At 42.3% G+C, this 14,077-nt stretch overlaps 2 protein-coding genes across 2 annotated transcripts; one reads left to right on the top strand and one right to left on the bottom strand.

The window, feature by feature from the left end:
* The first annotated feature begins 2,396 nt into the window (after window positions 1-2,396).
* On the top strand, window positions 2,397-9,409 carry agpat9l (1-acylglycerol-3-phosphate O-acyltransferase 9, like). Its single transcript, XM_079270994.1, has 14 exons — window positions 2,397-2,463; window positions 2,807-3,018; window positions 3,142-3,208; window positions 4,350-4,498; window positions 4,585-4,730; window positions 5,352-5,426; window positions 5,540-5,629; window positions 5,714-5,807; window positions 5,901-6,016; window positions 6,440-6,495; window positions 6,620-6,705; window positions 6,831-6,959; window positions 7,085-7,164; window positions 7,859-9,409. Exons 2-14 carry the CDS (start codon window positions 2,875-2,877, stop codon window positions 7,959-7,961), a joined length of 1,335 nt encoding a protein of 444 aa, XP_079127120.1. The 5' UTR covers window positions 2,397-2,463; window positions 2,807-2,874; the 3' UTR covers window positions 7,962-9,409.
* A 1,551-nt stretch (window positions 9,410-10,960) lies between these two features.
* On the bottom strand, window positions 10,961-12,638 carry myl7 (myosin, light chain 7, regulatory; the record flags this gene model as incomplete). The annotated part of the gene is made up of 6 exons (XM_079269480.1): window positions 12,525-12,638; window positions 11,670-11,745; window positions 11,464-11,568; window positions 11,288-11,366; window positions 11,161-11,209; window positions 10,961-11,065 (listed from the first exon to the last, which is right to left on the bottom strand). The coding sequence occupies exons 1-6, from the start codon at window positions 12,558-12,560 to the stop codon at window positions 10,961-10,963; spliced, it is 450 nt and encodes a 149-aa protein (XP_079125606.1). The 5' UTR covers window positions 12,561-12,638.
* Between the last annotated feature and the right edge of the window lie 1,439 nt (window positions 12,639-14,077).

The following is a 14,077-nucleotide window of genomic DNA, read 5'->3' as shown; positions in this document are numbered from 1 at the left end:
TTAGAACGAGGCGCTGTCTGTTATGTGTCCAGACTTGCACCAAAGCCCTGCACCGGCGGCGCGTCATTAGCGCGAGGCAATTTACTGCCTCTCCAAAAAAAAAAAAGAACGCTTGAGGAAATTAGGTGGAACGTTTTATGGAAAAACTTGATGGTTGCTGACAGGAATTATAGATCCGCCTACAATATTACAACTGTAAAACTACTAAATCAAAAGTGGTGTTTATTAGTCCATCAGAGTTAATGCATTTTTCAAATAGGCCTTATTCCCTATCTCCGAGGTTACTATGACAAACTGTATGGCAGCTGTATCAGACATGATAAGATTAAATACCTGTCACTTCAACACAAACGGAAGTAGGCCTACTGCTATAAAAATGCCTCACCATATACAGTTATGTAATTGTAGCCTGTACAATTGATCTCCCTTTTATGCTCTAGATTCTGATACAGATGCTTTTGGGAAGATTTGGGGAAATTAGCTCAATGGGTTTTTTTTGCATACTTTGAAACGTATTTTTGCATTCCATGAATAAGAAACTGGTCTTAAAAGTCAAACAACAGACCAACCCTATGCAAACACATGCGTTCTTTAGTTTTATTTGAGACAAAGGAAAGAAATATTAGGTAATTCCATGTCAGACAATGATTTCCATACGGTTTAGCTCTAACTCTGCCTTTTATGCCAGTAGAATTAGATTTCAGTGTGCAGGACTGTGGAGGATTCAGGGAAACTGGACCCCAAGAATACCTTCACACTTCAATATATTGTACTTCCAGCCTCCACTGTCAAAGTAGACAAGCGTGTCTGACGTTAACGGTGCTCTGTGGAATAACAGCCCACTGCAAGACATTATTTATTATTTCCAGAGAACATTCAAATCCCCCGTGAACCACGACACACTGTGGCTCGAGGTACAGGCCCTTTTTCTGAGGTGGATCCTCTCACTAAATACTGCTGTGGTTCAGTTATTTCTCCCTGGAGCAGAAGGCTACTGAGACACAACACATTCCCTCCTTCACTGTCCTGCTCCATGGGAGACAGAGGCAGTGAACTCATTAAAATCATTGGCATCTGAGATTTATACTTTTTTGTTTCTTTTAAACAAAGCACTTGAATGCCTGAGACTGCTGAATAATGGAGCGGTGGCTTTTAAACAGGGAAATGTTTGTTGCATTTTCTTAATTTCTAACACTAATGGGCAGGTTGGGGTGTCCCCCCCCCCCCCCCAACTAAACCCAAGCAGCAGTGTTGCCATGTTGCATGCTGTTGTATAAGCTGTTTGTGTTGAGGTTTAAAGATTTAAAAAAAACACAGCTATTTTAGAACCAACAAGCTCTGCCTTGCTGGAGCTAACACGCCCTGACATTAAAGGGCACATTGTGTGTTGCTGGCGGGTGTTTTACTACACATCTCGAATGTCTGCTGCAGAATTGCAGGCCTGGGCCATTAGCCTGATTTAACAACAAAGCGGTGAAGACATAATGCTTAATCGCAGCTGTCTTATGAAAAATATTTATTTTAGACATGAACTGCATCTTCATATACTCTTGCATGTTACTATGGCAGGCAGTTTCTTTTAAAAATGCATCTTTGCCAAATATCCAAGTATTTGCCTTCTTATTGTTACCCTGACTGACCCCCTGAAGTCCTCTTACAATAATGTGCAACAGACTGTGAAATGTCTGAACCTGGAACATGATCAGGACCTTTTGTTAGTCTTAGGTGGGAGAGGGAGAGAGAGAGGGAGAGAGAAAGAGAGATCGTGGCCTCATTCCTCATCAAGGGTTTCACCATGTCATGTATAGTAACATGAGGTTTGTGACATCTCATTACAGTGGCATCACTGTTTCCCAGCACGCATCAGTTTCAGGTCAGCATATTTAGCAGCTGGGTTTGTGACCGCTGCTCTCAAACGACAAGACAAAACGCAGATCATTATATCACTTATCTGTATGTATATGCACACATATGTATATATATATGGATGCATATAATTTTTTTAAATAAATTAAATAAACACTATTACTGTAAGACCCATATGTTCTGGACCTTTCAACCATATTCTGTGGTCTTCATCAGTGGGTAGAGTTTGCTCGGAGCAAATTTCAAGGAAAGCTCCAGAAAAACTAAAGTGGAGCCATTCTGCCATTCACAAGGTCAAGAATGGAACCAACTGGCTCACATTTTGTATTTATTTCCTTATATTTTGTCATCACAATCTTTATTTTAGAAGGTATAAAGATCTAAAAATAAAAAATTCTGCAAAGGAAAACAAGTTATTTCCCCACCAAAACGGGCATAGAGTGTCACGTGTCTGCGCTTCCCTTCCTGTCCGCGGGAGGGAGTGTGGGGGGGGCTGCTCCGTGAACTTTGTTCCAGTAGTAAATGGGCGTGTTTGTTCTCTGTGTTAAGTCCTCTGAGTTATACTCAGGAAGAAGGACATGGATTTGAGTCTGACAGGTACGGTGAGCTGGTGCGGCTAAAGCTAACAGAAACGATCTGATCTCGTGTGACAGAGGAGTCCTGCCGCGGTTCGGTTATTCAAAGTATTCTTTTATATTGGCAGGGACACACGTGATACCGATCGTGTAGTGTTGCTGCGCGAGCGTGCGTTTCTGTGCGGTGTACTGTGACCGGGTGACTCCTGATTACATAAACTGGAGTGTCAGCGTTTTATTTATAATTGTCTGCTCCACTCCTCACTGTGGTGGTTGACTTCCACATGTTGCTATCTGTATTATTTAGGTGACAAGAGTGCAAATATAAATATAAACAACAAACAACTTTCCCCCTCCACATGCAGGGCTGCTCTACTCCTGAGCCACTGGGCTGATCCTTCCAACGCTTCTGCAGGGAATAGACAAGGTGGAGATGGAGGAGTTCTGGACACTGGCCCTTTGGGCCCTGAAGGTTTGGCTCTACCTCATCGTCGGCCTCATCATGGTCCCGGCCATGTTCGGCTTCTCGCTGGGCATCTCCGAGAGCTACATGACCATCCTGGTGAAAACCTTAGAGGTAGCCTATGCTTGTTCGTCTCGTTTTTTGTGTGTCCCGTCACAGGTGTAAAATGTTGCAAGTCCTGCAGATTGTCACCCACGTGAGATATGAGTCCATTATTGTTTCTGTCCTCCTCCACAGTGGGCCACTCTGAAGATACAGAAAGTCTACGCAGAGGAACGAACACTCAACGCCTCTTCATCTAACGGTGTGTGGAAATCAGGGGCTACCTGTGCTGTCACATCTTTTATTGTGAAATATTGGGTTTTAGAAGGTGACACAGGTGTTGCTCTGCAATGCTGGATTCCATGAGACACTTTATTACAAGTCTGGGCAAGCATGTTTCAATCGTATTGTGGAGATTTGCATACAGATGCATTTCCTAAGTGGTGATAGCCCTGTAAATAAATGTGAAATGATAATAAGCTTTATTTGTGTAGCACCTTTCATCATGAAATGCAGCTCAAAGTGCTTCACGAGAAATACAATAGATTATAGAAATAAAAAAATGCACAGGTGTTTAAAAATGGACGACACAAGAAGCAAAAATAATAATGGAAAAAAATAGACACAACAGGATGATACTAGTATTAAAACAAGCTGATAGTGACTTTTTTTTCAATTTTAAGAAAGGTATGATATAAAAATAAACTTGAGAACTTTTATGATAGGCAGAACTTCACCTTGTTTCCTATCTCACAAGACGCAATTACTTGCGCAACTCTTTTATCAGTCATTAAGCTGCAGAGCAGTAACTCAAGGCAGACGTTGTGTCAGCAAACGTGTGCCCACTGCAGAGTTCAAAGTCAGTCCGTGTTCCATTTCTAAATGTGGACGACGACGGGAAGAAGTGGAAGCGCTTCATTAACAGAGATGAGGCGGAGTATTGAATGCACAGTTAGTCCCTCCAGGTTTTGGACTTTGCCTGCTGAGTGATCAGATAATACGGAGTCCAACTCTTAGCTGTTTTGGGATCTGTTGCGGTATCTCATTGGGGATCTGAGTCTGCTCTGTTATGCCAAGCGATACGTGTTGTACGTCTTTATGTGAAGCAGAGTATTTTTCTTTCATTATCTCAGAACAGTTCCGTGCTTTGATTTATTGCAACCGTTTATTTTAGCTTTGTGTCTTTACAGAATTCTTGCAGAAGTAGAAAATATCAATGTCCTTCCACGAAACGTGTTCCTGGATGAACTTTGATTATTTTTCTTCCGTTACGTCCTCTTACACTATCGTCACAATCCTGAGAGATAGGGCGAGGCTGACTTATCTTCCAGGCTTGTTGTTAACATAATGATTCCTATCCGATGATTGAGTTTGAAGTGTGTGTGTGTGTGTGTGTGTGTCAGGTCTCATCCAGAGGGAAGATTGCTCCATGGAGAAAGAGTTTGAGGAACTCAGATGCAGTCGCCTCAAACAACCAGTGGGTGGTGATTTCACACTTAGTGACAGCTTCTATTTCACCCGCAGAGGAATTGAGAGCATTGTAGAGGATGAGGTATAGTTTTGACTGTATGTAAACGGTAATTAGTGGCCCTGTTAAGCTGTTCAGATTTTTTAATTTTAGTTTTATTCTAAATCCAGGTGACGCAGCGGTTCAGCTCAGAGGAGCTGGTGTTGTGGAACTTGCTGACTCGCACCAACAACGACTTCCAGTTCATCAGCCTGAGGCTGACCCTGGTCTACAGCCTGGGCATCGTCGTGAGATACTGCATCCTCGCCCCTCTCAGGTACGCACAGACTGCCAAGTTAAGATGTCGTGATGCAGTGTTGTCTTCCAGGCAGAAACAATGTCAAAGTTTGAGTCAAAGCAGTTGTAGAACCATTTGTTCTGGTAAACACGATGTATAAGCTGAAATTGAGACGGGTTCGGAATGTAGGAGCTACTCTCTCGCTCTCGCACTCGCACTCGCTCACTCACTCACTCACTCACTCACTCACTCACTCACTCACTCACTCACTCTCACACACACACACACGCCTCCCTTCCCTCTAAAAGTTGCAGATTAATTGATGGATGTCACGATATTATTGGTTGAAATCGGTTGGTAGCTTACGGAAGCACACATCATATTTTGTTTTAGAAACCAAATTGTAATGATAGAATTTTGATGAAAATATCCAAATAAATCTTATTTTTTCATTGTTTTGCATATATTGTTAATTAGGCGCACAACAATACTGATCTAAAAGTGTCGGAAAAAAAGTGTCAAAATGTTTTAGTTTCCAAATTAGTAATAGAAAAAGTCGTATAGACTGGCTATTTGGTATTTTTTCACGTGTATGAGTTTTTATTATATTTCCTTCTGCTGTAAAAGTGATAATAAATAAATGTGTTTTACTTTCTCCAGGATAACTCTGGTCTGCATTGGCCTCACCTGGTTGGTCATAGGAACATCTGCAGTTGGATTCCTCCCAAACTGGAGGTGACCACAAACCCGAACCCCACCAATAGAAGTCATATTCCATATTTTTTATTTTTTTTATTCTTATGAAGGTGGTTCCCTCCTCACCCGTGCTTCTTTGTGTGTGAGTTCAGGATGAAGTTCTGGCTCAGTGAATGGGTCCACGTGATGTGCTACAGGATCTGTGCCAGAGGACTCTCTGCCACCATCCGCTATCACAACAGGTAAGTGAGCCTCCTCGCCTCGTCTTCGCCGAACAGTCCGACCGGGAACGCCGTCTGACATCTGTCTTCACCTCCCCACAACAGGGAAAACAAACCCCAGAAGGGAGGCATCTGTGTCGCCAATCACACTAGTCCCATTGACATAGTGATACTCTGCAACGATGGCTGTTACGCTATGGTACGAAAACTCCTTTTTTTTTTTTTTAACATTTCTACATTGATGGGTCCTTTCTTTTTCATGCAGCCATAACTGTCAAAATGTGACCATCAGGTGGGGCAGATACACGGAGGTTTGATGGGAGTCCTCCAGAGGGCCATGGTGAGGTCGTGTCCTCACGTCTGGTTCGAGAGAGCAGAGATGAAAGATCGCCACCTAGTGACCAAAAGGTTGGATTGTCCCCCTCCCTAACTCCAGCACTTCTGTTCAGGCTTGTATTTGCACATCGCTCTCGCTCTCTCTCGCCCTCTCTCTCTCTCACCTACCCTCTCTCTCTCGCCCTGTGTTTTCGCTCTCTCTCTCGCCCTGTGTTTTCTCTCTCTTTCTCTCGCCATGTGTTTTCTCTCTCTCTCTCTGTGTTTTCTCTCACTGTGGCTGCTCTGGCACTGACACAGGTTGGCATGTAAAATCGTGAATGAGAGTTTCCAAACAAGAACGGATATGTTTTGGAAAGTTGCTACAGAGCGGTGACTCACGTGGTTTGGATTCCAGCGCCTCACAATATCACCTAGACGCTCCGCGCATATGTTTGATGTTGTTGTTCGAAGTGTACAGGAAAACGGTTTCCATTACCCTCTCTGTGTCGTTTCCAGGTTGAAGGATCATGTGAACGACAAGACAAAGCTTCCCATCTTGATATTTCCAGAGGGTAAGAGTGACCACGAGGGATGAGTTACCTCATACACAGCGGCTTTTCGTGTTTTGCCACTCAGCGGTGACAGACAAGAAGCTTTTTTCATGTGGGTTTAAACCCCGATGTCTGCTGTCTGCAGGAACCTGTGTCAACAACACGTCCGTCATGATGTTCAAAAAGGGAAGTTTTGAAATCGGAGCAACGATATATCCGGTGGCCATTAAGGTACTCCGGTCCTGTCTGCGTCCCTCCTTCAGTTGTTCTCTCTGGCCTTCTGGCTCGCATGTTTCAAAACACGCTTCCTCGTTGCACTTCTTTTTATTCTTCTTCTATTTTTCTTTTTTTCTCAGTATGACCCAAAGTTCGGAGATGCTTTCTGGAACAGTTCCAAGTATAGCATGGTCAGTTACCTGCTGAGGATGATGACCAGCTGGGCCCTGGTCTGCAACGTCTGGTACCTGCCAGCCATGCACCAACAGGTGTGTACGACCCCTGCGGCGAAGCACATGCATAAAAAGTCCTGGTCACCCACCTCTCCACATATGTACACACACAGACGCATATATCAGGGTCGACTGATTGTTGTTGTATTCCAAAATGGCAGGAGGGGGAAGATGCTGTCCAGTTTGCCAACAGGGTGAAGTCGGCCATCGCTCACCAGGGAGGGCTGGTGGATCTACAGTGGTAAGAAACGGAGCATTTTTCTTCTCTTTCTAGAGTATATGGTGTTAAGTCCAGGATGGGGCTTAAAGGGACAGTTCACCCCCAAAATAAAACATATACACATTTTTCTTCTTACCTGTCGTGCTATATTGGCCGTAGAGACGTCTGCCGTCTCTCCACTATAATATACTACATAATTCATGATCCACAGACATTGATGTGAGCAGTTTCGTGTCGGAGCTATGGAATAGTTCTGGGTCATGATTTCTGGAAGGAGACACTGCTGTTGAGTTTTTCAGATGTATTTATTTTTGGCGCACCACAAGCCGAGTCCCATAAAGTCCCATTATATTGGAGAGACGCCGATATTTCCAAAACAACTCTCAACAAAACGATTGAGATTGCTAAAGTAGCACTTCCTAAGAGGAAGAATATGTCGTTTTTGATTTTGGGGGGGGGTCTATCCCTTTAATCTGTGACTATTGGTGTTTTAACACACAAATGTACCGTTTATATCACAGCTGGTGGGTAAAAAATATTTTACTTAAGTTATAAAATGCACCTAATGGCTTTTTGAAAAGGTTTCCAAAAGAACTATAACATCCACAGGCTTTTTTTTTTTTTTAAGCTTGATAGTGATATTCATTGACATCAAACAGATATGCTTCAACGGTTAGCACTGCTCTCAGTTTGCCCCACACGCTTGCCTCTGCAGGGATGGAGGCCTGAAGAGAGCGAAGGTGAAGGAGTCGTTTAAAGAGGAGCAGCAGAAGCAGTACAGCAGCATGGTGGTGGGAGACGACAGCGGCAGTGACTGAGACGGATCCCCGCCCTGTGGAGGACACGCACACTGGAAACGGGCCTCTCTCGCTCCCCACTGGTGATGCTCTCATTAGCCGGGGCCTGATGCCGCCATGTGGACATTTAAACACGCTGTGAATTCTCACGTACAGCCAAAAGAAGGGGGCGAGTCTCAGCGATTCACAGGAAACAGAAAAGTGCAATATATTTACGAGGAGCCGAGCGTGAAACGGGGGGGGGAAGGCTCCTTTTTGGTTTTAATGCTGCTGAAGAAACCGTAGCCGTTATTGCGATTTGAAACCTGTGATTGCGGACGAGCCGCTCAGAAAAACTGGATTCGTGAAGGCCTCACGTTCAGTCCACTTCATTCATGTGCAGTTCATTTTTGTTTACAACTTCTAGTAGCCGTTGTGTGATTATGCAGAAAAGAACCTGGATGTATTTTGTAGTTGTGCTGTTTTATAACGGAACATCATTTCATGCAGACACTGAGATAGTTGTGACTTCAGCGTTTAGACATTGGTTTTAAGGTCTTTAGATCTTGCAGTGTTGTATTGCAACACAATTAACACTGATGAGCAGCCACGACACCTGAAAGACAACAATCTTCCGTTATTGAATTTAACACTGATAGACATGATGTACTTTTTTCTTTTTTGTTCTTCAAAAAAAAACAACCTCTTTCACTGTAATGTTTTTCTTTTTTGTCAAGTTTGACCCCACAGAACTGTTAAGCATGGACACAAGAGACACAAGGGTTTGGCACTTAAATAACACATGAGAACGTCGAGTGTGCAAGATAGTTAATTGTATATCCACACGGGACGTGACTGCCTTAAAGGAGAACACACAGCCGAGACTTTTTGGATCCCTCGCCACTGAGTGGTTCTCCTGAAGGGTGATCTTCACTGCTGATGTTTTTCTGTGGGCTCCCTTCTTTGGCTCCTAAAAGCAAATTTAAAGATGGATGATTTAAACTCCCTGTAACTGTGTGAATGTTGACTATATATATATATATATATATATATATATATATATATATATATATATCTCCTCACCCTTGCTCTCTTCATCGCCCGGATCTGTCTTGTCCTTGGTGCCCTGCGTAACAAACAAACGGCACTTCAATCTCGTGAGCAACACTCGCGTTGTGTCTCGCGGCCTCTAAACCAGACTTTATGACGGTACTCACCTGCATCACGTTGCTTTTGTTTGTCTTTCTCTCTTGGAGTTCCTGATATCTGCAACCATGACAATACGTTTCCATGTGCTCGGCAAGATAACTCTGTCTAATTTATTTACAACAGCCAGTGCATCTTGAAAATGTGACCTCCCGTCTCGTCCTTTTAGTGAACGCGCCAGGAGAAATATGTATGAGCCCGATTCGTGCTTCACATGTGTGTATCCAGTTGCTGTCCCTTCGGGCTGGCAGTGTTTTAATAAAGCTGCTCTCTGGTTTTCCCTGAATGAATACAATGGTGGTTGTTTTTTACTGTCCGAGCATCCTATTGTTGCACTATGATGTCTTGTTTATGTGTTTTTGGATATAGCTAGCTAATTGGTTATGCGTAGCTTTGGTTTAAAGGAAGTGTGCAGGATTTATTGGCAGAAATTGAATACAATATGCATAACTATGTTTTCACCAGTGTATAATCAGCTGACACTAGGACATTGTTGTGTTGTTAGCTGAGAATGAGCCCTACATAGGGAGCGGGTCCTCTTTACGGAGGCTGCCATGTTTCTACAGCAGCTCAAAACAGATCTATATCCAGATACGAATGCATCATTCTAATCTCATGAAAACATAAAAATTCTCAGTTTTAGGTGATTACACACTGATTACAATATAGTTATGAATATATTACATTTTTGCCAATAACTCCCCCTATATCCTACACACTGTTCCTTTAAAAAGATGCTGCATGTCTTGTATTGACATGCCTATGCACTATGTTCTGTGCACTGTCACAGCAACAGCATTAACGTTCCTTACCCGTTCATTACATGAAAGGCAACGCAACACCTGTCGCACTGTATTCTACCCACCGTTGCAGATAAGAGTCACAGTTCCTGTTGGCAGGTTTGGTCTTCGTCCTCAGTCTGTCTGGGTCAGGCTCTCCTCCCACATCCACCCTGCCTGCAGCTCCAGATGCAATCGGCATCTCTGACGGAAGAACTACAGATTGAAAAAATCCAAAGTGAAGTCTCAATCATTTGGATGCAACTCTGCTGCTGCTGCTGCAAATGTTCTGAAAGTGGGGCTTGCCTCGCATATATTTCACACACTCCTAGTCCTCTTGTTGTTGACAGTCTGATCGCTGTGCGAGCAGGTAAATGTGTGCTGTGGTGTTTGTTGTTGTATCCGTGGCAACAGTGTGGCCAAAGAATGGAACAGCAGTGAAGCCTCTTTGAATGTGATGGACAGCATGGCATCTTCTTTACTTTACTTTACAGTGAAATACTGTATTTAAACAGTCCTATACAAAATCTTGTATAAAAAAACCTTTTACCAACCAAGAAAGCGGCCTTCTCTGCTAGTGAGCATTCAGTCTGGAGTTTATCCAATTCTAATTCTCTCCTGTCTTTAAATAGTTTTCTTTACTTTTAATGTAATTTTGTATAGTGTGTGAATATGATTCTGACTCAAGTTACATATTTCCTGACTATTATTTCTTTCTTTATTCATTCATCTTTTACATAATCAAAAGTATGACTTAGATTTCTTTCCCCTTGGATCACAGCAGTAGCGATGCATTTTTAATCTTTTTACATGTACAGTGTTTATTATTTGTAATTAACAAAGAAGCTTTTGAGGAACACTTTATTCTCAAAATAGCCAACAAACAAATGAAACCATTTCTAACAGCAACAGAACTGCAGCATTTATAACGTTTGAATGAATCGGACATTCCAACATTACTCCATCAGTCATCGAGGCTTCCGAATGATAACCAGCCCGTTTAGAAGCAGCCGTCTGCAGGTTTAGACGACCTGTATGACCCGACCACGGCCCTTGTTAGGATTCTTCCTTCTCATCTCCGTGCGTGATGATGTAGCAGAGGGACTTGTAGTCAATGTTGCCAGTCGGGTCGATGGGAGCGAGAGCGAAGGCCTGATCCACCTGCAGGTTTATGAAGTGACAATTTGCCTGGTGAAAGGGATCATCCCACAGAATAGTTTTGGAGTCTGTCAGAATAAAATATGGAAAACACAAACCTCCTCTGCTGTGAATTTATCAGCCTGGTTCATCAGTAACCGCTTAAACCTGGATGAATAAAAACATGTTACAGCTAGTATGGAAAATATAAATAACATGGAAAATAATAATTCAAATGTATCTTACTCGTCCTTGTTAACGAAGCCCGTCCCATTGGGGTCAAACAGTTTGAAGGCAGCAAGTATGGTGTCTTCAGGATCAGTGCCTGGGGGGGAAACACAAGCATCGTAAAGAATCTTCTAACTATATATATATATTTTTTAAATCAAAGATTTGTTTGATTGTCAGTGAAAAGCCCTCACCGTTGAGTTTCTCCCCAAAGAGAGAGAGGAACACGGTGAAGTTAATGGGACCCTTCCCCTCATTCAGCATCTCGTCCAGCTCCTCGTCATTGACATTAAGCTTCCCTGGTACACAAACCAATTTATATTTTATATATATATATATATATATATATATATGAATATATATATATATGAAGATGAAGAGATAAAGATTAAGAAAATACCCAGCTGTCCATAGGTCTCCTTCAGGTCCTGTTTTTTGATAACACCATCTCTGTCTTGGTCAATGCATCCAAACGCCTGTGGGATGAAGCACAAAAATAACAATGGTGAAGAATTCAAATCAAATATGTACGTTTTTTCTTTTGAAGTGCAGGTAGGCTGATGGTCATTCATGAAAATGACAGAAATACTGAAAAGGAGCTATTTGACCCTGCAGAGTTCACAATTATCCTTTCTACCTTCACCGAACGTAAGTGCATTTCTTTCTTCTCAGTGACAAGGGTCAAAACAGGGGAATTTAGATGCACAAATTATTATTAGTGAATTATAACTGTAAAATGTCCTCTTTACAATCGGTTCATCATCATTTTAATGAGTGCATTTCCAAGAGAAGTACTGGATTATTTACTCCTCTTGATAATAAAAGTGAATTGTTGCATCGATTCTTTATAGGGCTTCTTGTACACATAGCTGCTTGATGAGAATAACCATTGCTAATTGTGGCAGGAGGAACACTGATGCCTTACTTTTAAAACTGAAACATTTATTTTAAAAATGTATTCTAGGAAAAACTGAATGACTGCTTTGGAGAATCACGCTTTTAACTAAAAACTCGTATACATTTTTAATTTCTCTTGCATGAAATCAAACTGTAATAGGCGTGTACTTTTCATCGATGCATTTTGTCTATAAGGCCGCTCCAAGTTAACTCAAGGAGTTCAATTCCTTGAATATTTCCATTTCCCCTTTTTCCTTCCCTTGCACTGATTTGTAAAAATCACAGGTTCCCACACAAATTTCCCCCAAGAGAAGTTTCAAAGGGAGCTGTGAAGGCGACACACGATGCAGCACTGTACCTCCTTGAACTCCTGTATCTGGGACTGCTCAAACATGGAGAAGACATTGGAGCAAGACTTCTGTCCTCCCCTCTGTCTCTTATTGGAGGCCTTCTTACTTGCCTGAGTAGAGGAACACAAACACGTTAAGTTTACACGCTGATGTTTTTTCTGGTCTGCGGATTTATACAAAACAACTGCAATCAAGAGACAATAACAAATGTGTTCTTGAATACACCATTACAATGATTCCGACTTTTAAAATCGTCACCGACTGAAAGTATGAGTGCTTACCATGTCTGAATGATCGTATGTGGACTCCCAGCCGAGGTGTGATGCCGGAGTGGGTTTTATGTACTGCCCATCTTATCTTCTACCCTCCTATAATAGCCTGTGGTGGGCAGAACAGTCCCTTACATGGCCACGGCTGCTCTCTGTGTGTCACTGAAGGTGCCTGATAAGACATGAAGCAGCCAAGATTCCTCTGGACTGGAAAATAGAGATATGAAGAGCAGAGAGGAGACGGGGCAAGGTGACCTCTGACATCACACGTCACTCAACTGAATGATGTTTACTCCTCAGAGCTCAAATCCTGCTGTATGTGTAAATTGAATGGAAGCAGTGGTGGACTCAGGCTGTCTGAGGGGCAGTGGTAATTTAAAAAAAAGGCACCATCAGAAGGTTGTATAGCATGTAGGGCATTCTATACGGCACTGTATCATGTTTTCTCCATTTAAGGGCACCCATTGGTGCACTGCATTTTGTTTTCTCCACCGGAAGACTACCGTAGAGTAGAGGGCACTCCATTATGTTGTTTTCACTGGAAAAGAACCCCAGAGGGCACTTTATGTTTTATCTGCAGTAGGAGCATCCAAGAACGCATTTCATCATGTTTTCTCCACTGGAAAGGAACCCTGAAGGACGCTTTGTGTTTTCTCCCCCGGAATTGCACCTCAGAGGGCACTTTTTCATGTTTTATCTACCATAGGTGCACCGTGCATCCAAGAGGGCACTTGTACTGCGTTTCATTCAAATACGGGGGAACCAGGTGCATCGGACAACTCCCCCTTGCCCCCCCCCCCCTTTTTAGAGTCCATCAATGAATGTATATTTTATGCGCATCATTATTAGGATTCAGTAACAACATTGTGCAATGCTACATTTCCCTATAAATATGATTATCTGTTATTCCAGCAAATTATATGTCTCCCAGGGTCAGAGGGCAGTGTGCGGACTGGTCTATTCTTATTTCATACCTCCCTGATATTAAAAAAAACCTGTTTAAATGAGAATATCGCCACTGGTGTCTTGAAATAGTGATAACACTTCAAGTGTTGTCTTAAAATGTGTCTTGATTTACAGCATCTTCCTGTTCCATTATAGACGTGGCAATAAGTCACAACTTTAAGAGAAAACATTTCATTCAGCTGTGGCATTAAATCTCAGCCATATTTAGAAGTTTAAAAAACCCCAATAACATTAGTTTATTATGATAGTTTAGTTTAATTATGCAATTATATTTAAAGTAAAGCCTATTCACATCCAAGGCACATTTCATCATGTCATCATACACA

This window comes from Melanostigma gelatinosum (assembly GCF_949748355.1).
Source record: "Melanostigma gelatinosum genome assembly, chromosome: 6".
Classification (NCBI taxonomy): domain Eukaryota; kingdom Metazoa; phylum Chordata; class Actinopteri; order Perciformes; family Zoarcidae; genus Melanostigma; species Melanostigma gelatinosum.
This window is presented reverse-complemented; position numbering and strand designations above follow the sequence as displayed.

Coding starts and splice junctions, on each gene's coding strand:
- agpat9l (XM_079270994.1), top strand. CDS start 2,875: ATGGAGGAGTTCTGGACACTGGCCCTTTGGGCCCTGAAGGTTTGGCTC. Junction 3,209..4,349: donor CAACGCCTCTTCATCTAACG/GTGTGTGGAAAT, acceptor TGTGTGTGTCAG/GTCTCATCCAGAGGGAAGAT. Junction 4,499..4,584: donor AGAGCATTGTAGAGGATGAG/GTATAGTTTTGA, acceptor TTCTAAATCCAG/GTGACGCAGCGGTTCAGCTC.